The sequence below is a fragment of the Peromyscus eremicus genome, chromosome 5 (genome assembly GCF_949786415.1).
Source record: "Peromyscus eremicus chromosome 5, PerEre_H2_v1, whole genome shotgun sequence".
Classification (NCBI taxonomy): domain Eukaryota; kingdom Metazoa; phylum Chordata; class Mammalia; order Rodentia; family Cricetidae; genus Peromyscus; species Peromyscus eremicus.
This window is the reverse complement of record NC_081420.1, coordinates 126,530,057-126,550,987: the sequence shown is the minus strand read 5'-3', so window position 1 is coordinate 126,550,987 and position 20,931 is coordinate 126,530,057. Positions and strand designations below refer to the sequence as shown.

Genomic DNA, 20,931 nt, shown 5'->3' with positions numbered 1-20,931 from the left:
AGAGGTTTCATCGACTGTCTATTATAATTTCTCACGGATTAGCATTGCTGACATTTACAGAGGTATTCCTTGCCAGTATCCATTTTCGGTCTCGAGTTGGGGGGGGGGGCGGCAAAGGGGGCGTGCCCAGCACCACGGCCCGGCCCACCGGTGCGTTGGTTGGTGGAGTCTCGCCGAAGCCACGCCCCCGCGCGGTCAGTCGCCGTAGAGGGCGTGTCGATGGGAGTTCCCTGCAAGGGCTGCGGCGCCCCCGCCCCCCCGCCCCCCCCCCCGCACGCAGCCCCGCGCACGCGCACGCGCGCCTCCACGGCCGGGTCGCGGCTGGAGTGAGGAAGCGCTCTGTGGAGCAGCGGAGCTACGGCGCTGCTTCCACAGCTGCTGAGGAGGGGAGCATGTCTGCAACTCGAGCCAAGAAAGTGAAGATGGCCACCAAATCGTGCCCCGAGTGCGACCAACAGGTGGGCCGGGCCGGCGCGAGCGGCCGGGGCGGGCAGGGCGGGCGGCCGTTGCTCGGCGGCGGTTGGCGGTGCGCGGCGGCCCGCGGCCGGGCGGGGGCGGCGGGGGTCTGGAAGCCGGGACCCGGCGCTGCCCGTTCTGGTCCCCGGCCGGCCCGCGGCCCCCTGCTGCCCCGGGTGGCTTTGTTCGCCGTTGCGGGGAGTGCGGTGCGGCTCCTCAGCTGTCACCCCCGCCACCTGGGTGGCAGCATAAAGCAGACAAAAGGACAGTAATGGTGCTAACTTTTTGCAAATTTGTGGACTTCCGGAACACCGCAATAAAGCCAGTTTTGATGGGTGATTGCTAGTCCTTCCATTACGTTGTTAACGGAACACGATCGAATGAAGTCGGCGTGGAGGCTCTTCCTCTCTGCGTGCGCCCCATCCTACTCGTGCTATTTACTGTTGTAAATTTGGCATGTCTGCTTCCAGATTTTTAAAAAATATATTTATGCGGGTTCGTGAATTTGAAACGAATCGTCTGGATTGAATTCATGGAGTAATAGCTGTAATTTTTAAAAAATAATACATTTTTTCTTTCCTACATTTAAGCACGCCTTATTCTCATTACAGTGTAATGAATTAAAACTTTTAATTAAAACCATCCTTAAGGCCCTTCATACCAGCATACAGATCTGGGTATACTTATTTTTCCACTGAATGAGTCTTTCCAAAATGACTACCTCTCTCTCCTCCCCTCCCCCTTCCTTCTCTCATCCTCTGGAGTAATTTGAAATGGGCGGAGACTTAAGCTGATTTTAATATGTTATTTAGGGTGCGTTCTTGTAGGTTTATCAAATCTTTTAACAAAGTGTTACATGTTTTATTCAGTATGATTTATAGGCAGTGGTAAAAACACCGATCAGGGAAAGTTGTGCAAGTATAGAGTCGATAGAGCTCTGTCAGTATGCAATTTAAAAACAACCATGTGTTACGTTCATTCTTTCCACCAAACTAAATTTTAACAAACTTGGATTTTGTGGTCAGTCTGTTGGCACATTACTTCGATGCTTAAATAATTCCCAGTTAAGGCTTATATAATATGAATTATGCATTCAGTTTCTGTAGGGCACAGATCCCTGTAAATTCTTTTCTTGTTTTATTTGGCATAAAGTAATCTTTTGGGGGAAAATACCTGTTTTTTAATATCCTGGTTAGGGGCCAGTGAAAGTGCTGCTGCTCCCACCCAACCACCTGGGGTGGATCCCCAGAACACATGTCAAGGGAGAAGAAGAGAACTGGCTGAACAGAGTTGCCCTGTGACCTCCACATTCAGTGCTAAACAGATCAGAGATGGGTATGGGTACAGAAGAAAGCAGACACACCAGAAACCCTGGGTAAAGGAAGAGAGGAAGACAGTGTCGGTGTCCTTGAGACTGCTCAGCACATCAGGGTTTATTCGGAAAGATGTTTATCTTGGTATACAAATACACATGTATCTTTTTCCATTTTAATTTTATGTGTATGTGTGTTCCTCCGTGGGAGTCAGGACAGCCTGTGGCGGTCTGCGCTCTCTCTTGCTTTCTCTCTCTCTCTCTCTCTCTCTCTCTCTCTCTCTCTCTCTCTCTCTCTGTCTGTCTCCATCATGTGAGGTTTTCAGGGTTGGAATTCAAATTTGGCAGCAGGTGCCCTTACCCTCTGAGCCATTTCCAAGGCCTCACATGCATTCCTTCATACAAAATCAGCTTTATCTTGGTTTGTTTTGGCTGCAATAATAAAATACCATTAATGAAATACCAAAAATAATAACCAGCATTAATCGAAGTTCAAGGCCAGGGTGTGTTCTAGTGAGAGTTCTCTTGGCTTGTACATGCCAAGGTGTCTTGCCAGTGTCCTCATGTGGCAAAAAGTGCATGCTCTAGTCCCATTATGGTCACTGATCCCATTAGGAGCATCCCCCTTCACTTCAACTCAAGTGTCTTTTGAAAAGCCTTACTTGGAGATCCTGTCACAGTGGTGTTTATGGATTCAGTGGGTAAATTTTGGATAGTGGACACAATTTAGTCCTTTATAAACTAGTACATTGGTTTTGGTTTGTTTTGTCTTTTATTCTCAATACTGAAGAGAATACACATGATGACAAATGAATTTTTGGTATTTCCCAGTGGTAGGGTTGAATCCAGGGCCTTGAGCCCTTTGCTGATTTTTTTTTCCCCAAATAATAGTAATTGAGTTGAAGAAGGTAATAGTTTAATTTTAGTTTTCTAATTACTTAAAAAAGTAACTAGAAGCTTGCTGGGCTAATTACTTAAAAAAGTAACTAGAAGCTTGCTGGGCGGTGGTGGCGCATACCTTTAATCTCAGCACTTGGGAGGCAGAGGCAGACGGATCTCTGTGAGTTTGAGGCCAGCCTGTTTTACAGAGTGAGTTCCAGGACAGCCAGGGCTACATAGAGAAACCCTGTCTCAAAAAAAAAAAAAAAAAAAAAAAAAAAAAAAAAGTAGGCGCTTTTGGTTTTAAACTAGGAAGCAAATTATAATTGTAAGTAACTTTTTAAACACGACACTAGAATATTGCCAAGATTTGAAGTTACTGCATGAATATTGAATTAGATTTTTGTGTGTATTTATAAACATAAATGTCAAATCTTTGAAGTGAGATTTCTTAAGTTGACTTGATAGGACCACTTTAAAAAACTGGTACAAGGAAGCCAAAAGATAGATTTTTAGCACTTTTTTTTTTTCCTTTCGTTTTTTTGAGACAGGGTTTCTCTGTGTAGCTTTGCGCCTTTCCTGGCTCTCACTCTGTAGACTAGGCTGGCCTCGAGCTCACAGAGATCCGCCTGGCTCTGCCTCCCAGTGCTGGGATTAAAGGTGTGCACCACCACCACTGCCCGGTGATTTTTAGCAGCTCTTAAGTTAATCTCTTATGCAGGCCCTTAAAAAAAATACAGTTTTAAAAATTTTAAACTTTTGTATTCTATACTTTCATGGAGGTCTCATTCACTGACTGGAAAATTACTAAACTATTTTGAGTATATTACTATTCAAGATATTGAACAGTTTTCTCTTTTTTTAGTGTGTCTTTTGGGCTTTGCTTTCCTTTTAAACAATGCACTGTTTTTCCATATCTGTTTCATATCTAGCAAGTATGTATGTTGTACCCATACCCATCTCTGATCTGTTTAACACAGAAGAATCTCAATACTTTCCCTTATTTTGGGCAGATACATTAACATCCGTAGTATATGTCCGAAATCTAAGACAGTGCTAACCCTGTCTGTACTGTGTTTTTGCATATGTACATGCACCTATAATGAAATCTTTAAATTAGGCATAAGTAGTCAATAGCTAATACTTAAATAGAACGATTAGAACAATGTATTCTAATATAAGTTCTGTGATGTCTTGTTAACGAGAATTCCAGAAATGAAACTGTCTACAAAGGCTGATTGATTCAAACTTCAGTTATGTGGAGAGGGTGGAATGTTACAGGCCCAGTTGCAATGTGAGCTATCTTTAGCCTACAAAAAGCTGTTCTCTGCCTTGCTCAGTGTCAGACCTAAATCTGAAAAGATAAAAAGCTTTTGGGATGAATGAACTTAAAAACCTAATTTTCTACCAATCAAAGGGCTAAAAGTTTTTATCAGACAGCATCTGAGTCCTATAGTGAAGATTTTTCTGCTTTGCTGTGCCTTCCTACTTAATGTTTCCACTAGTGTGTTTGAGAATTGCTTTGATCTCTGACTCTGCTCTGTTACTGTGAAAACTTCATGGAACTGCTTTCATGTTGGAACATAGAATTTGGGGTAACCTACATCTGTTCCTAGGCCCTGGTTACTCACATTTAGCTCCAGCATAACTCTTTCTACTTTTGATGTAAGTGCTGTGTTTTTGCATCAACAACCTCAATCTCTTTCTAAATATCCTTTGCCATTTTTATCCTTCTTATTGACTTTAGGTAATTAAAACCTCAGAAAGGAAAAATAATGAGATTTCTATAAATGAGTTTTCTGTATTGGTTTTGGTTATTTTAGGGATTAAAAAAAATGAAATACTGTAGTGCCCAAATCTTTCATCTCTCTTTCTTCCTCTCTCTTTGTTTTTGGTCCTGGACAATGTCAAGTCCAAATTTTAGCAGTGCTGTCATTTTTATATCTGTAGGTTCCCCCACACACACCACAAATATTTGATGAATGTCTGTTTTGTGCTAGACATGAGTATAGATGTAATTGGAAGTTTTTCTATGTCCTGCCTGGTCCTGCAGCCACTCAGACCCAGATAAACATACATACAGACAGAGGCTTATATTATTTTCAAACTATGGCCATGGTGGGCTTCTTGCTAGCTAGCTCTTAATATTAAATTAACCCATTTCTATGAATCTATACCTTGCCACGTGGCTTGTGGCTTACCAGTACTTTACATCTTGCTTCTCCTGGCGGCGGCTGGCAGTGTCTGCTTCACTCTCCTTTCTCCTCCCCTATCTCTCTTGGATTTTCCTGTGTGGTTCCATCCTGCCCTGCCATAGGCCAGTACAATTTTATTTATCAACCAGTCAGAGCAACACATTTTCACAGCAAACAGAAAGACATCCCACAGCATATAGACCTCAGTAATGTGACATTGAACAAATGTGTAGCTGACCCCCTTTTTTCCCTTTCTCTTTAAAATAAACAACCTAAATAATACTTTCCAAAGAATGAATTGATAAATAATAAATCTTAGTAAACAATACTTTGGATTTTTTCCATTTAAAAAATTGGAAGTATAGCATTAGAACTTAAATTACTATCTTAAACTGAAATTTAAGGGGTGTTTAGGGCATTTGTATAAATAATTTAATGAGACTAACATTATTCAAGTTGTAAAACCTGTTTGAAGATTCTTTTTATAGGATCTGGCTGTGGTGGGTTTTTTTGGTTTTGTTACAGATTTTTTGGGCAGGAGTTGAGAGGGACATTCCACTTTTAAACAGGACTTTAGAATGCATTAACTCTGTTGTAGGAAAGTGTCTTGAGTTGAACTCATTAAAGAAAAATCATCTCATCAGTTGAATTAGTCAGTGGGCACCTGGGTCTCAAAGTCAATCTTCACCTGTTAATTGTGGAAACAGGTTTCTAATGATTTCGTTTTCTTCATATTTTTCTTTTGGTGGTATTCAGTGTTGAACCTGGGGTCTTGTACATGCTAGGCAAGTGCTCTGCCACTGAGCCATTACATTCCTAACTTTAATTTTTTGAGACAGTAGGCTGTCTAAACTAAATTTGAACTGATTGTATAGCCCAGACGGGCTTTGAACTTGGGGCTACCTGCCTTAGCCTCCTGTGCTAATAAGGTTATAAGCCCACATCACTGGATTCTACTGTTCTCTCCTTTTTAAATTAATTGGCTAATTATTTAGGTTAGTGTGTGTGTGTGTGTGTGTGTGTGTTGTGTGTGCAAGCATGTGTGCTTCCATATGTGTATGGAGAGTACAGCCCTTCAGGGTTGGTTCTCTTCTACCCCTTACCTGGTATTGAACTTAGGTCATCAGACTTGCAAGATCTTGTAGGCCCCATTTGTTGTCTGTTAAGTGTAAATTAAAGATCTTACATTGTGCGGGACGGTTATCCATGCTTGCAATCCCAGCACTTGGCAGAGAGAGGCAGGAGAATTAAGAATTCAAGGGTAGCTTTTGTTATACATAGCCCGGCCAGTCTAGACCACACGAGACCCTGTTTCCACGAGCAAAACCAGGGCAGCTGAGGTGCTTCAGTGGCTGAAGGTGTCTGCATGAATGCAAGCCTTATGCCTTGAATTTGAAGCCAAGTAAAAGTGGAAGGAGAGGATGGACTTTACAGTGTCCCCACCTCTCTCCTACACATATACACACTAGTAATAAAATAAGTTTTTAAAAATGAAAAAGAGCCAGTGTTCAGTACCTTTTTTTTTTTTTTTTGGATTTTCAAGACAAGGTTTCTCTGTACAGCCCTGGCTGTTCCGGAGTTCACTCTGTAGACCAGGCTGGCCTTGAACTCCCAGAGATCTGCCTGTCTCTGCTGATTAAAGACATGTGCCACCATGCCTGGCCCAGTGTTCAGTACTTTAATGCAAAAAAAAAAAAAAAAAAAAAAAAAAGAGCCTGTTTTCCTCCTGTGCTGTTAACAACCCTCAGTTTGTGTTCTGCTCACATGACCAGTAGTTAGTTTGGATCCATTGCTTGTTTTTTCTTTCTGTGAAATGTAGCTGATCTAATTTTTCAGTTTCCATTCTCATTATTACACACACTGACATTGCGTTAGTATTTATCACAGTGGTACCGTAAGGTATTTCAGTGTCATAAACACTAGGAAAATGTGAATGTTTATGAAATGATAACTATCTCAAAGTGGTTTTCATTTAATCTGTGGTTCTTCAAGCAGTTTATTACCAAGAGACTTCCTAAGTCCTGAGAAATCTAACAATGGGAGAAGAGTAATCCAAGTTTTCTTTTTTCCCTGCAGATTCCTGTTGCATGTAAATCATGTCCCTGTGGTTACATATTTATTAGCAGAAAACTACTGAATGCAAAACATTCAGAGAAATCACCATCTTCTACAGGTAATTGTGAAAATTAAACACAGCACCCTTGAAAACCAGCTTGTGACATGGGTTCATTTCACTTAAATGTGAACTCCCTTAGAATATTGATAGAGTTTGTGATACAGTTCTAATTTATTTGTATCTATTTAAATTTTTTATAAAAACATTAAAAATGGCTTACTAAGAGTGATAATTATGTAAAGTGAAGGACAGCTTATAGTCTACCATTTGATGGTTCTGATGTGTGGGGGCCCAGTCCCTCTCCACCATATATCCCTTGCTCTTCTTGTCTCCCACTGCCGCTCTTTGTGACTGTCCTGTCGATGGAGTCACAGTATGTGAGACTCTTTGTCTGGCCTCTGTCATTGAACAAAGTATTTAACATTTACTTTGTGTTTTTTGCTCAGTAGTGTTCTTTATATGGATATGCCTCCATTTATCACTTCACCTACTGGTGAACCATTGTCTTTATTTTTGTTCCCTTTCATAATGCTAGTAGAATTTGTAATAACTTTGAAGTTTTTTTTTTGTTTAATTATAATTTTTTTCACAATTATAATGACATCATTTCCCCTTCTCTTTCCTTCCTCCCTCCCCTCCCTGTACAACCCCTTGCTCTTTCTCAAATTCCTGACCTTTTTTCTTTAATTGTTGTTGAATGTATGTGTGTGTGTGAGAATGTATTCCTAAATATACAAATACAGTCTGCTTAGTCCATATAATATTAATTGTATGTGTGTGTTTTCAGGCCTGACCATATGATATTAGATAACCAATTGGCATGCCCCTCTTTGAGGAATACTGTTTCTCTCACTCTCAGTATTCCTTAGCTTTGTCTAGGGTTAAGGCCTCATGAACTTCCTTTTCCAATAGATATTGGTTTCACCCCTGTTCAGGTTTTGTGTAGGCAAGCCATGCTGGTGAGACTTCACGGGTGTAGTTTCTCTGACATTTCTTTTTTTTTTTTTTTTATTTTCGAGACAGGGTTTCTCTTGTAATTAAGTCTGGACCTGCAACCTTCCAACCTTTCCACAGCCAGGGAAGTTCTGTTCAGTTAATCTGCCTTGCACAATGCTCACTGGAAAGTGTGGATTTTTTTCAGAACCTTTTGTTCACAGTACTTACAGGATAGTACATAGTACGAGACAGAGCCTTTTGATCACACAATCTTCAAGCAGTTGTTAGAAGTTTTAAGGGTACCTAGCCTAATACCTGTAGTTCTTTTTGAATAGGCACTTAGAGTCCCAATTGCTTATAAGCACAAAGAATTATGTGAATTTTTAAGGCAACATATTGTAATAGCAAATGTTAACAACCATATGTCATGAGTAGGAGATTGGTTAAAATTCGGTAGATCTTTTAGAGAACACTATGTACTAGTTAGAATGATGATAATTTTTATGTACTGACCATGGAAAACTTTTCAAAGCACTGTTATATGGTGGCATATACCTTTAATCCTAGCCCTCAGCACTGGGGAGTGAAAATATATATAAATGACCTATTATATAAAGTGAGGAATTTTTAAATGTTTAAAATAAATTTTGGTGAAAGGAAGAAGAGGTAAGTGTTATACATAAAGGTGTATTAAGAAGTGATATATGTGGCTGGTTAGCTCAGTTGGTTAGGGCGTAGTGCTAAGAAGTGATGGGGCCAGTGAGATGGCTGCAGGTGTTAGGTAAAGGAATTTGTTGCCAGGCTTGCCAATCTGAATTTGATCCCCAGATCCAGATGGTGGAAGGAAAGAACCAGCTTTCTCAAGTTGTCCTCTGACCTGACCATGGAACATTTGTGCATATACATGCCCACAAAAACACACATACAATATATATATAATAATAAAAAATGTTTTGTGCAGGAACCTAGAACCTAAGGCAGTCATTCTTTGACATATTTCCAAATAAGGTATGTGTTGCAGTTTTGTTTTGTTTTGTATGAAATAGGTTAAGTTTTCTTTGTTTTGTTTTGTTTTGTCTTTTTGTTTTTAACATTAATTCAGGGGACTGGAGAGATGGGTCAGTAGTTAAGAACACTGGCTACTCTTCCAGAGGACCTGGGTTCAATTCCCAACATTCATATGAGGCTCACAACCATCTGTAACTTTGATTCCAAGTTTCTTCTGGCCTCTGGGGGCACTGTATGCATGTAGTACATAGAAATACATTCAGACAAAACACTTGTACTTATAAAGTAGTAATGTAAAAATTCTTACTAAGTCAGGATTTCATTTCTAAGTTGAATGGTTGACTGAGAGTTTAAAAAGTATCCTAGAAGGGGTAGAGATGTAGATTAGTGGGAGAAAACCTGCCTTGCATACACAAGGCCTTAGGCTTAATGCTTGTCATTGTTGTTTTTAGTACTATTTTGTATATATGTATGTGTGCTAACACCCATGCGCTATGTCGAGCATGGAAGTCAGATGGTAGCCTTTAGGAGTTGGTGCTTTCTTTCCACCATAGATGCAGGGATTAAACTCAGGTTGTCAGGCTTGTACATCAAGCATCTTTACCCACTGAGGCCCCTCTCCCCCACACACAAAGCTTTGCAATTAAATTTGAAATTGAGGCTATTGCTATATAGCCTCTGCTGGCCTAGAATGTGGTGTTAGCACAGGATGGTCTCAGTCTTCCAAGTGCTAGCATTTGTAGGCAGGCACCACCACATCCAGTGCTTAAGGGATTGATTGCTTTAAAAGAGGAATTAAAGGATACACTGTATTTCTTAAAACTGTGAATCTGTACCAAATCTACATTTATTTACTTGTGTGTGGGGGACACATGTCATGACATGCATGTTAGAGACAGGGTAAGAAGACAATATGCCAAAATTGGTCCTCTCCTTTCACCATGTGGGTTCCAGGGATCAAAACACTCCTCCCCACTGAGCCATCTCACTCTCCCTGGAGTAGTATCAACTATTTAGCCAACTGTTGTTACTAAGGGCAGTATTAATTAACTCAGTTTGTTCCATATCTTTAACTTTTATTTTCCAGATGTAGATTCTCATCAGAGGTGCCATTTTACAGTTGATTCCTGACTGTATCTGTTTTCCTTTCTAGAATTTTAATTATAAAACTTGTAGAAGAAAATGTAAATGAATTCTAAGTCAAATTTAGTTATAAGACTTCCTTTAAAGGTGAGAAAAATATTCAAGACAACTAAAACGGGAATTCACTAATATTTTACCTGTTCACTTCTCAGTGGGTAGATGTTTAGTCAAATTACCACCTTATTTTTTTATTGAGAGCAGGATAAATAGGACAATGATTACCCATAAACAGGCAAAGGCCAACAAGCAAACAAACAAATAAAAAAATCTTAAAATGATAAATTCACTTTAATTCAAGAGAGAGATACAGCACTCAGGAGGCCAAGGTGTGTAGTCGGACTTTTCTTTGGGCCACCAGTTCACAAATAATGACACAGAGACTTATTATTAATTCTGAAAGCCTGGCCTTTAGCTTAGGCTTGTTCCCAACTAGCTCTTATAACTTAAATTAACCTGTTTCTATTCATCTATGTTCTGTCACATGGCTTGGTTACCTCGCCTCTGTACTGTATGTCCGACTTCTTCATTGTCTTGTTGGCATCTCTCGAGCACCTAGATTCATCCCGAGTCCCTCTCTCTGCCCAGAATCCTGCCTATTCTCTCCTGCCTAGCTATTGGCCAGTCAGCTCTTTATTAAACCAGTTACAGTGACACATCTTCACACAGTGTAAACCACATATTCTGCAACAAAGGTGGGAAGATTGAGAGTTATAGGCCAACCACCCTTGATCTCTAAGAACAGTGTCAGGGGTTCCCTTTTTGTGGGTTCTTAGTCTTGTTAATAAAATAATTTAAAGCCAGGTGGTGGTGGTGTACACCTTTAATCCTAGCACTCAGGAGGCAGAGGCAGGCAGAAGTCCGTGAGTTCAATGCCAACCTGGTCTACAGAGTGAGTTCCAGGACAGCCAAGGCTGTTACACAGAGAAACCCTATCTTGGAAACAAAAAAAATTAAAAACAGAGTCAGAAGCAAGTTCAAGAACTATTTTTATTAGTTGAGAGGAAAAACACAGGGCAGGCAAGCTGTAAACCAAGCAGCTTGATTGTTTTAAGGTCTCCTGTGCAGTTTTGCATTGGAATTTCTTCCCGCCATACTCTCAAGATAATTGTATATTCATTCATTCATTCATTCATTCATTCATTCATTCATTCATTGTCTCCCCCACCCCACCCCGTGTGTGTGTGTGTGTGTGTGTGTGTGTGTGTGTGTGTGTGTGTGTGTTCGTGTTCCGAGACAGGGTTTCTCTGTGTAGCTTTGCGCCTTTCCTGGAACTTACTTGGTAGCCCAGGCTGGCCTTGAACTCACAGAAATCCGCCTGGCTCTGCCTCCTGAGTGTTGGGATTAAAGGCGGGCGCCACCACCGCCCAGCATGTGTGTGTGTTTTAATCACATGTGTTTCTATTTCTGGAACAAATTTATCAGAAGTTGTTTCATACCTAGAAAGTTCTAGAAAAAACCACCATGTGGCATTGTATTTCCTATCTTGTATTGTGACATTAACACTAATATTACTCTAATTTTTCCTTGGTTTGCAGTGTTTTCTTTTAGGGTTAGGGGTGTAACTCAAGGTAGAAAGTCCACCTAGCATGCATATATACATATATACAAGTCTACCACTTGAAGCTCAAGGCTTCTACTACTTGGGGCAGTTTTTACTTATCTTTTAAAAATTAACTATTTTTTGAAGACAGAGTTGAATATATCCTGAGTTCAACTCAAGATTACTTTGTAACCAAAGATGATCTCAAACTCCTCTACCTCTCAAGCATCTAGGATGACAAGTGGTGCTGGAGGTCACACCTAGGTCCTTGTGCATTCTAGGCAAACACTCTTATCAACTGAACTGCCCTCGGAGCAGTTTAAAATCATTGTTTCTTTTTTTCTTGTCCTCTTGGTTATTCTTGTGTATTTAGTGGGTGATATGTCAGTTTACAGACCACTCAGAGTTGGTAACTTAGTGGCTATAGTTATTTACTTAGTGAGGAAGGGTGAAGGATTGGGCTCCTTTCTCACAGGAAAGATAGGGCTGCCATACTTCTTATAAGGTAACTTTTGTATCTGTGTGTATCCCATAAACATTCCTACACAGGAAGAACATGGAAGGACAGAAAAATAAAGGGACATAATAGCCATGTTTAAAGAAAAACCTTTCTGGAAACCTTACTAGTTCCACTAAATGTGTTGGTCAGTGCTAGTTTTCTTGGCCACATTCCTTGCAAGAGAGTCTTGAGAGAGTGTAACAGTTTGTTAACAGCTGTCAGGCTGGGTATGGTGGTGCACATTTTTAATCCCAGCACTGGGGAGGCAGAGGCAGGTGGATCTCTCTGAGTTCCAGGAAGGCCACAGCTACATAATGACCCTTTCTTCAAACAAACAAAACCAAACCCAAACAACACCCCCCCAAACGAATAACAGTTTTGTCATAGGTATGTTACAGATTTATTGGGTGTTTTCTTCATTTTCTGTCACTGTATTAGTTACTTTTCTTGTTGCTGTAACAAAATATTTGATAGCATTAAGGGATGCAGGTTTATTTTGGCTGACAGTTGTAAGAGGCACAGTCCATGAGGACTGGGAAGGCATGGTAAATGGGAGTGTGAGGTCAGAAAAGAGAGAGTAGATAGGAAGTGGAACTGGGCTATACAACTTTAAAGCATGCTCACAGCAATCCACTTTTCCCAGCAAGGCTCCACCTCCTAAATATTCCACAACTTTCCAGAACAACAGTTAGGTGCCAAGTATTCAAACACATGAACTTATAGGAGACATTTCACATTCAAAATACAACCTTCTGCCCCGGCACCCATGTGCTCATGACCATGTCATTATGGAACATGTATCTATTCTAACTTCCTAAGTCTTCATAGTGTTGAACAATCCTAGCATTGTTCAAAAGCCAAATTATCTGCTAAGACTCAAGAGAGTCTATTAACTGAACCCCTGCAAAATTAAAAAAATGAAACAAAAACCAAACTGTTAGATACCTGTAGTATACATTCCAAAAAGAAGAAATGAGGGCGAAGCAGGGAAGGATCAGACCGAAGCAGGACGGAAACCCTCCAGGGAAAGCACCAAAACCGGAAGCTCCATGCCTGGCATCTGGTGCTTGTGAAGGAGTCAGCTGAGCTCCACAGGGATTGCATAACCTTGCCTGTCCTTCTGTCTCTGTCACTTGTAGCACATACAGCCTCTCACTTGGCCTTACTGTACTGCATGCCCGCAGCTTTCTTTCCAGGACTTCTCGTGTCCTGGGGTCTCTATTGGAGCTCAGGCTTTAATTTCCAAGGTTAATGTAATGGCTTCTTGGTGCCTCCTTGTCCATCCAACCCTGATACTCTCCCTGGCCTTAGTGGCTTTCTGGAACATTGCACAGGCCTTTATAAACACTCCCTTTTGCATTTTTCATTCCTACAAAACTAGTACCATGTAGACGATAATGCCAAGTCCTATTGCCAGTTTAGATGTAGCCTGATTCCCTTGGACTAGAGTTGGAACCACCTCTGTGCCTTTGCAATTGAATCTGAGAAAGCGTTGTGTTAGGTGGATCCCTTCAGCAGCGTTCCCAGGTCAGTCTTGACCCATTCAGGTGAATTTGGGTTTTTCACAAGATGGGATGGGCCCTCAGTGGGTGATGGCTTGCCCTCCAGCACCTTTCCTGACCCACTGCAGACTAGAGGTCTCTTTCTAGTGACACCAATCTCTAGCAAAGACGCTTTGTCTGCACCATCATTGTCTACAAATTTAAGCTTGCTTCCCTTTCCTCACAAAACTGCATACTTTGTCTTTCTGCTTCATGTGTTTTCTCCCTTTAGACCAGTGACTGTTCCATGGCCTGAATGTTACTCTGCTTGAAATTTCCTTGAGAAATAAATTAATTCATTAGTTTTTAATTCAGTCTTGCTCAGCATCTCAATATAGGTGCAGAATGTAGCCAGATTCTTTGCCACAGTTTAACAAACATGACCTTTAACTCAGTTCCCAGTAGAGTCCTTGCTCCCTTCTGAAAGCTTGTGGTCTTTTAAATTCTTAGCCTATTAGTGTGGTGGTATTGTGTTCCCCAAAATATTGTAATAAATTTATCAGAGACAGAACAGCCACTAGATACAAAGGCTAGAAAATGGTGGCACTCACACCTTTAATCCTAGCACTCCAGAAGTAGAAATCCCTCTGGATCTCTGTGAGTTCAAGGCCACATTGGAACCGGCCAGGCATGGTGACACACGCCTTTAATCCCAGAAATTGAGCCTTTAATCCCAGGGAGTGGTGGTAGAAAGCAGAAAGATATATAAGGCGTGAGGACCAGAAACTAGAAGCATTTGGCCTGGTTAAGCTTTCAGGCTTTTAGCAGCACAGTTCAGCTGAGAGCCATTTGGGTATGAGGACACAGAGGCTTCCAGTCTGAGGAAACAAGATCAGCTGAGAAGTTGGCCAGGTGAGGTTAGCTGTGGCTTGTTCTGTCTCTCTGATCTTCTAGTGTTCACCCCAATAACTGGCCTCAGGTTTGATTTTATTAATAAGAACTTTTAAGATTCATGCTGCATATTAGTCTCTCGGTTCTAATAGACCTCTCTAGTCTGTAGCTCCACACTCTTTTGTTTCTCCTGCAGAACAGTTCCAAATGCTTAAGAACCACATGGTTATATTATCCACAGTTTGTGTGTGTGTGTGTATGTGCGTGTGCATGCGTGCGTGTGTGCGTGAGCGCGTACTGAATCATTTGTTTAGTAGTTTTCTGTTTTTGTTTTATGTTAACATTCTAGTGATGGTGTCTTTGTATGGTTTTGATTGGGTTTTTCTGGGGTTTTTTTCCTCTTAAAAACAACTTAAAAATTAATGTGTTATGTATGTGTCTGTATGTGGGTATTTGCATGTGCACACAAATGCTCCCAGAGGCTGGAGGTCAACCTTAGGTATCATTTCTTATGGGCTATCCACTTGTTCTTTGAAACTGTATTAGTACAGGCGAGTTTGTAAAAAGGAGCTTATATGACTCATGCTTCCGAGAAGGTCGAGAAGGTCTAGTAGGCATTCAGGTCCAAAGAAGAGCTTCATGTTGAGATAGTCAGCATCAGGGGGTTGTAGAAAGTTCTGCATCACAGGACTGAGCCTGACCTGGTGTGGCCTATATGTCAAAGAACATGGAAGCAGGAAGCAGATAGGAACATAAACTAATACCCCTTCCCTATTCTGGTGCTCTGCCACAGCAGGTGCTTGTCAGTTCTTCGTCCTAAGAGACAGATTGGGATGTGTGTGACCCGATTGAGGCAGGGAGGGAGAGAAAGGGGGTAGGTAGCTATAGGGCCTGGGATCTAGGTAATAATTTTGTTTTATGAGACAAGATAATTTAATAGGACCTGTGGCTTTCTGATTACAGTAGAGTAGCTGGCTGGCAAGCCCCAAGGATCCACCTGTTGTCACTTCCAGTTTTGGGATTACAAGCAGATGTTACCGTGCCCATGTTTGTGTGTGGGTGCTGAGGGTCAAACTTGAGTCTTCATGCTGTGTGACAGGCACTTCGCTGACTAAGCTGCCTCGTCAATCCCTAAAACAAGACCTTGAAAACTGTAACACCATACTGTTACAAGACATTAACAATAATTGCTTAATAGTGACATCCAACTTTCTTAGTTAGAGTTTCTGTTGCTGTGAAGAAACACCATGATCACAGCAACTCTTAATAAGGGAAACATTTAATTGGGGCTGGCTTACAGTTTCAGAGGTTTAGTCCATTATCTCCATCAGACATGGTACTGGAAAAGGAGCCAAGAGTTCTACATCCAGATCAGCAGCCAGCAGGAAGAGAGAGAGAGACACTGGGCCTGGCTTCTGAAACTTCAAAGCTCACCCAGTGACACTCTTCCTCCAACAAGGCCACACCTCCAATAATGCCACTCCCTGAGTCAGTGGGGGCCATTTTCATTCAAACCACCACACCAACTTATGTTCATATTTCTGTTTTCCCACTGTCCTAGTTTTCTTTCTGTTACTTTGATAAAATATTGACCAAAAAAAAAAAACCAAAAAAACAAAACAAAACTTTGTTGTGCTTGTATCCCAGTGTTGCAGGCTGTCACATTCCTTGGGTGACCTGTTTTTTTTATAAGTTGAGAGTTGGATCTAAAATGATGAGGCTGGCTTTCAGTGTCGATACTCTTCGGCAAACATGTTGAACATTCTTTAGACTTTAGACTTTCTGCAAGAAGTATGACAAGCACCAGCCGCACAAAGTGACGAATTAGAGAAAGGCAGAAGACTCTTGGTATGCCTAGGGAAATTGGCATTGTGACAGGAAACAGTGTGACTGCAATGGGCGGACTAAGCCTGTTCTCAATAAAAAGGCTTAAGACTACAGAGAAGAGTGTGTCGAGCCTGACTGTAGATCTAAGGGAATACTGGCCATTAAGAGATGTGAGCATTTGAACTGGGAGGCTGTAACAGGAGAAAGGGCCAGTGGTCCAGTTCTAAGCTGATTTTGTTATAAAGACAATAAAATCACAAGCTTTTACTCAAAGCAAACAAAAACCCATGAGACCGGATTCTTTATTTTTATTTTTTCCTGACTGCAATAGGTACTTCAAGCCTGTCTGTCTTTTAGAGATGCTAATGTTTAATAATTCATTGTAAGTTAAAAAGTGGTGACACTTTGGTTCTAGCACTCATTTATTTAGTAGGTTTAATAACTTAAGAATGAAAAATTTCTCTTTGTCTGCTCTTTGTCTATCAAATGATGTGGTCTGAATAGAAAGATAGAAACAGGTTCTTTTAACTGGGCAGTTGTGGCACACACACCTTCAGTCCCAGCACTTGAGAGGCAGAGGCAGACAGAGCTCTGAGCTCTGAGCTCTGGCTGTCCTGAAACTATGAAGACCAGGCTGACCTCAAACTCACAGACATCCACCTACCTACCTCTGCCTCCTGAGGGCATGTACCACTATCTCCCCAACCCCAACACATTTTTTTTTTCAAGATAGTCTCGCTGTATAGCTCAGACTGGTCCTGAAGTTTCCACCTTTTCACCGTTTATCATTGTGATTTTAGGTATTTGGGGAGTTAACTTTCTGTCTTTTAAAGTTAGATGTATATTGAAGTAAAAAAATTTTAATCTAACATTTCGGTTTGGGGTAGGAGGAGTGGCTTCTTGCGTAATGAAATCACTCTATTAGTAAAATTCCTGGATTTCATTTCCTCTATGGAAGAAATTCTGTTTCGTCAATGATCACCTTCTTTGTGGTTTAAGTGAACATTCCTATTTTCTGTGCTTTAAAACCATGTTGTCTGGTTGCTCTGTGGTTGTTTTGTATTGTAACCTTTGCTATGCCTAAGGCTAGTTTTGTGGCTCATGTTTCACATCCGTAGTTCAATCTGTAATTTAGGGAGGGGTAGGAAGCAGTGGGTTTTCCCCTTTCCGTGTATTTCACTATGTTAAACTTGGAAATGTGATAAAAAAAAAAAAGTGGAAAGGTTGTTGTGGAGTTGTTTAGACTTAAGGGGATGAAATTAGTAAGTTACCAAATGAAGAAATTTATTTTCTCTTACAAGATTTTTTCTACCTACGTAGATCTGAATTCTGTTGTTTCTTTGTTCTGTGTGAGTATGGGGGGATACGGCTAGATTTTACAAAAGTACATGATATGCTGGGAAGTGTGTTTTTTAGAACGTAAAAGGGAGCTGATGAAAACTTGGGCAACAGTTGTTGTGGAGTCCTAAAATAAATCACTTTTATTCATCCATACAGAAAACAAGCATGAGGCCAAGAGGAGGCGAACAGAGAGAGTTAGGAGAGAGAAGATAAATTCTACAGTAAATAAGGATTTAGAAAACAGAAAGAGATCTCGAAGTAACAGCCATTCAGATCATATCAGACGAGGAAGAGGAAGACCTAAAAGTACATCTGCCAAAAAACATGAGGAAGAAAGAGGTATGGCTAAGTCCCGGCAGCCCTGTTCAAGTAGTAAATTGATAAGAGACGTAATTAGAACGTGGTGGAAGCTTTGAGCTCTTGGACTTAAAAAATACAACTCATAGTTTGTGAATTGTGAAAGAAAAAAAAGTTTTTTGTTTTTTTTTAAATTACAGTGCTGGGTTTTGAGTCCAGTACACTGGCCAGATAAACCTCTACTACTGAGCTACAATCTCAGCCCTTATATTCCTAGTTTTAAAATCAAAACAAAACAAAACAAAAAAACAAATTTTTACTAGAAACCTGAAGGCTTACATTAGGTAAAATCCAAATTGTTAACTGGTAGTAAAAAAGTTCAAAGATAATTGTATATATGTCTTTCAGATATCAATAAAAATGATTGTACCTTTTTTTTTTTTTTTTTTTTTTTTTTTTTTTTTTTTTTAAAGACCGGTCTAAGCAGTTATTTTAAACTGTTTTACTGTGGATTTAAAACATTTTTTTAAAGTGACATTTGGTATGCATTTTTTAATTGCTCTTTGGAAGGTTTGCATGCTTCCTATACAACTGGCATAGTATGTTCTTGATCCAAAGAGTGTTCTGTCTCCCCTTACAGGTCTTTTTCTTTTGATAAGTAGTGTTTCTACTCATAAGTTATTTCTAGACTTCTGCTAGAACTTCTGCTTCTCTTTTCCCCTTATTTGTACATCTTTTAGAAAGTTTTATCATGGAAAATTTCAACAAATAAAAGAGCAAGAAGTAGCCTGGGTTAGGGTGGTGCAGAGACATGTGGAATTCTGAGTTCCAGGCCAGCCTGGTCTACAGAGCTAGTTCTAGGACAGCCAGGGTTACACAGAGAAACCCTGTCTCAAAAAGACACGCCCCACTAAAGTGTAAGAAGAATGATATAATGAGCCCCTGTAATACCTGTATGAAAATTGAGACTTTGAAGCCAATAAGTAGTGGAGTTGAGTAGCTGCTCTTTGTATTTATTTAGAACCCTCAGCCAAAACGATTTCATCTTCAGTGAAAGAAATTTATAATTATTATTTGTTAGTTATGTTTTGCATATCTTTGGATATTTAATTTTAAATAGACAAATATTTTCTATATAAATACAAATGTTATTTAAGACACAGAATTATTCATGATTTTTCTGGTATATATAGCTGTCTCTAGCTTTTACCAAAATGAAAAGTATCTTGATACTATGCAATTAAAGAAAGAAAGTTCATAATGAATTATTGTATAAGGTTTTCCTTAGGTATGCCTCAATTGGTTGAGCATGCTCACTCTTTCCTTCTGCTATACTCTTCCAGGCACTTTGAGTTATTTAAACAGGTGTTTTTAGCAATGAGGTCATCAGAATATCTTATTTGAAAGACGATTTTGGAATAGAAACTGGACAAGAAAAGTCCACAGAGAAGAAAAAAAAAAAGCTCTACTTGGTCAGAAAACAGAACATTGTTTTCAACTGAAGTAAAGGGAATATAGCTGAAAAGAAACGGGGAAGGAATGCTTCTGGTTATGAGATTAAAGAAACGGCTGGTGACGGCTGGGGAAACTAAGGCTGTATTGTTGAGCATGTCTGTGTTCTATGGATGCAGTGTTGAAAATGTGTTTTATTATTACTTGAAAAAGGAAGCATTTCTTTGCCAGTGAATATTTTTTTCAGATATTTTCTGTTTAAGAATATTTTTGGCTGGGAGTAACGGTGCATGCCTTTGATCCCAGCATGTGGGAGACTCGAGACAGGTAGATCTCTGTTTTCCAAGAAGGCCTTGTTCCTCCTAACCCCCAGTTCCTGGAGCTTGAACCTGGGACCTTTACAGAACTACACCCCCACAAGCCAAATTATTTAAATTTTGTTTTGTTTTGTTTTTTTGCTTTTGATAAAAATTTCAGGAAATTTTAGGGTATAATCTGGGTTTTTCACCCCCTCTTTTAAAAAGATGGCATCTTGCTATTTAACCAAGGCTCTCTAACCAAGTTTTCTGACTCACGATCTTCCTGTATTACCCTGCCAAGAGCTAGGATTATAGGCATATCCCATCACATCAGGAATAAAGTGGAATCTTTTGTGTACATGGGACCTCAGTAAACTTTTCCTGTAAAGAGCTCAAACATAAATATGTTAGGTTTTGTGGGCCATGTAGTGTCTCTGTCTCAACTACTGAACTCACAGTGTATGAGTGAAGAAAGCTGTGTTTTAGTAAAACTTCATAAAAACAGGAAGATGATATAGTTCATTGGTCTCTAAATATAACACAACTGATGATGTCCATGCATTTTATAAAAGACCTCTTACTAATGCTTTGTAGGGCTAGGCAGCTGGTTAATTTAATTTTGTCTTTATTGGTCCCTTGCTGTTCAGGAACTTGAAAATTTTGAAGTAAGCATAATTTTTAAGTTAAAATTGAATCTTAACACAATGAATTAAGAAAAACTTGGGGCTGGAGAGATGGCTCAGGGGTTAAGAGCACTGACTGCTCTTCCAGAGGTCCTGAGTTCAGTTCCCAGCAACCACATGGTGGCTCACAACCATCTGTAATGAGATCTGGTGCCCTCTTCTGGCCTGCAGTCATACATGCTGTATTCATAATAAATAAATAAATCTTAAAAAAAAAAAAAAGAAAAGAAAAACTTGACACTGTATAAAAATATTTTAATTGACTTTATTGCTATTTTGGGGAAAGAAAGACTAGGAAGAGAAGAAAATGGAAAAGGAAAGTCCTTTCTTTACCCACTAGGTCAATGCTTTGAAAAGGAAATGAAAAAGCAGTCTTGGTCTAGGGAACCAGCAGTGATAAGGTGGGCAGAGGCAGTATAAAAAAAGCTCAGGGAGACTAAGGTTGAACATGGTGAATACTGAGTTCTCTGACCGGGCTTCTATCTTACAGGTAAGAGAGACCAGAAGCAGTCTTCCTAGGGAACTGGAAAAGCCCAGGAGAAAAGACCTACAATAAACACACTGTTACTTAGGAGT

At 40.1% G+C, this 20,931-nt stretch overlaps 1 protein-coding gene across 2 annotated transcripts in view; it reads left to right on the top strand.

Annotated features, from left to right (window-relative positions):
• Positions 1–281: 281 nt before the first annotated feature.
• Positions 282–20,931, top strand: part of C5H16orf87 (chromosome 5 C16orf87 homolog) — a 35,626-nt gene continuing 14,976 nt past the window's right edge. For both annotated transcript variants that reach the window (XM_059264491.1, XM_059264490.1), the window contains exons 1-3: positions 282–458; positions 6,919–7,015; positions 17,781–17,963. In XM_059264491.1, the coding sequence (XP_059120474.1) occupies positions 393–458; positions 6,919–7,015; positions 17,781–17,963 (346 nt within the window). In that variant the 5' untranslated portion in view covers positions 282–392. The remainder of the gene's footprint in view (positions 459–6,918; positions 7,016–17,780; positions 17,964–20,931) is intronic.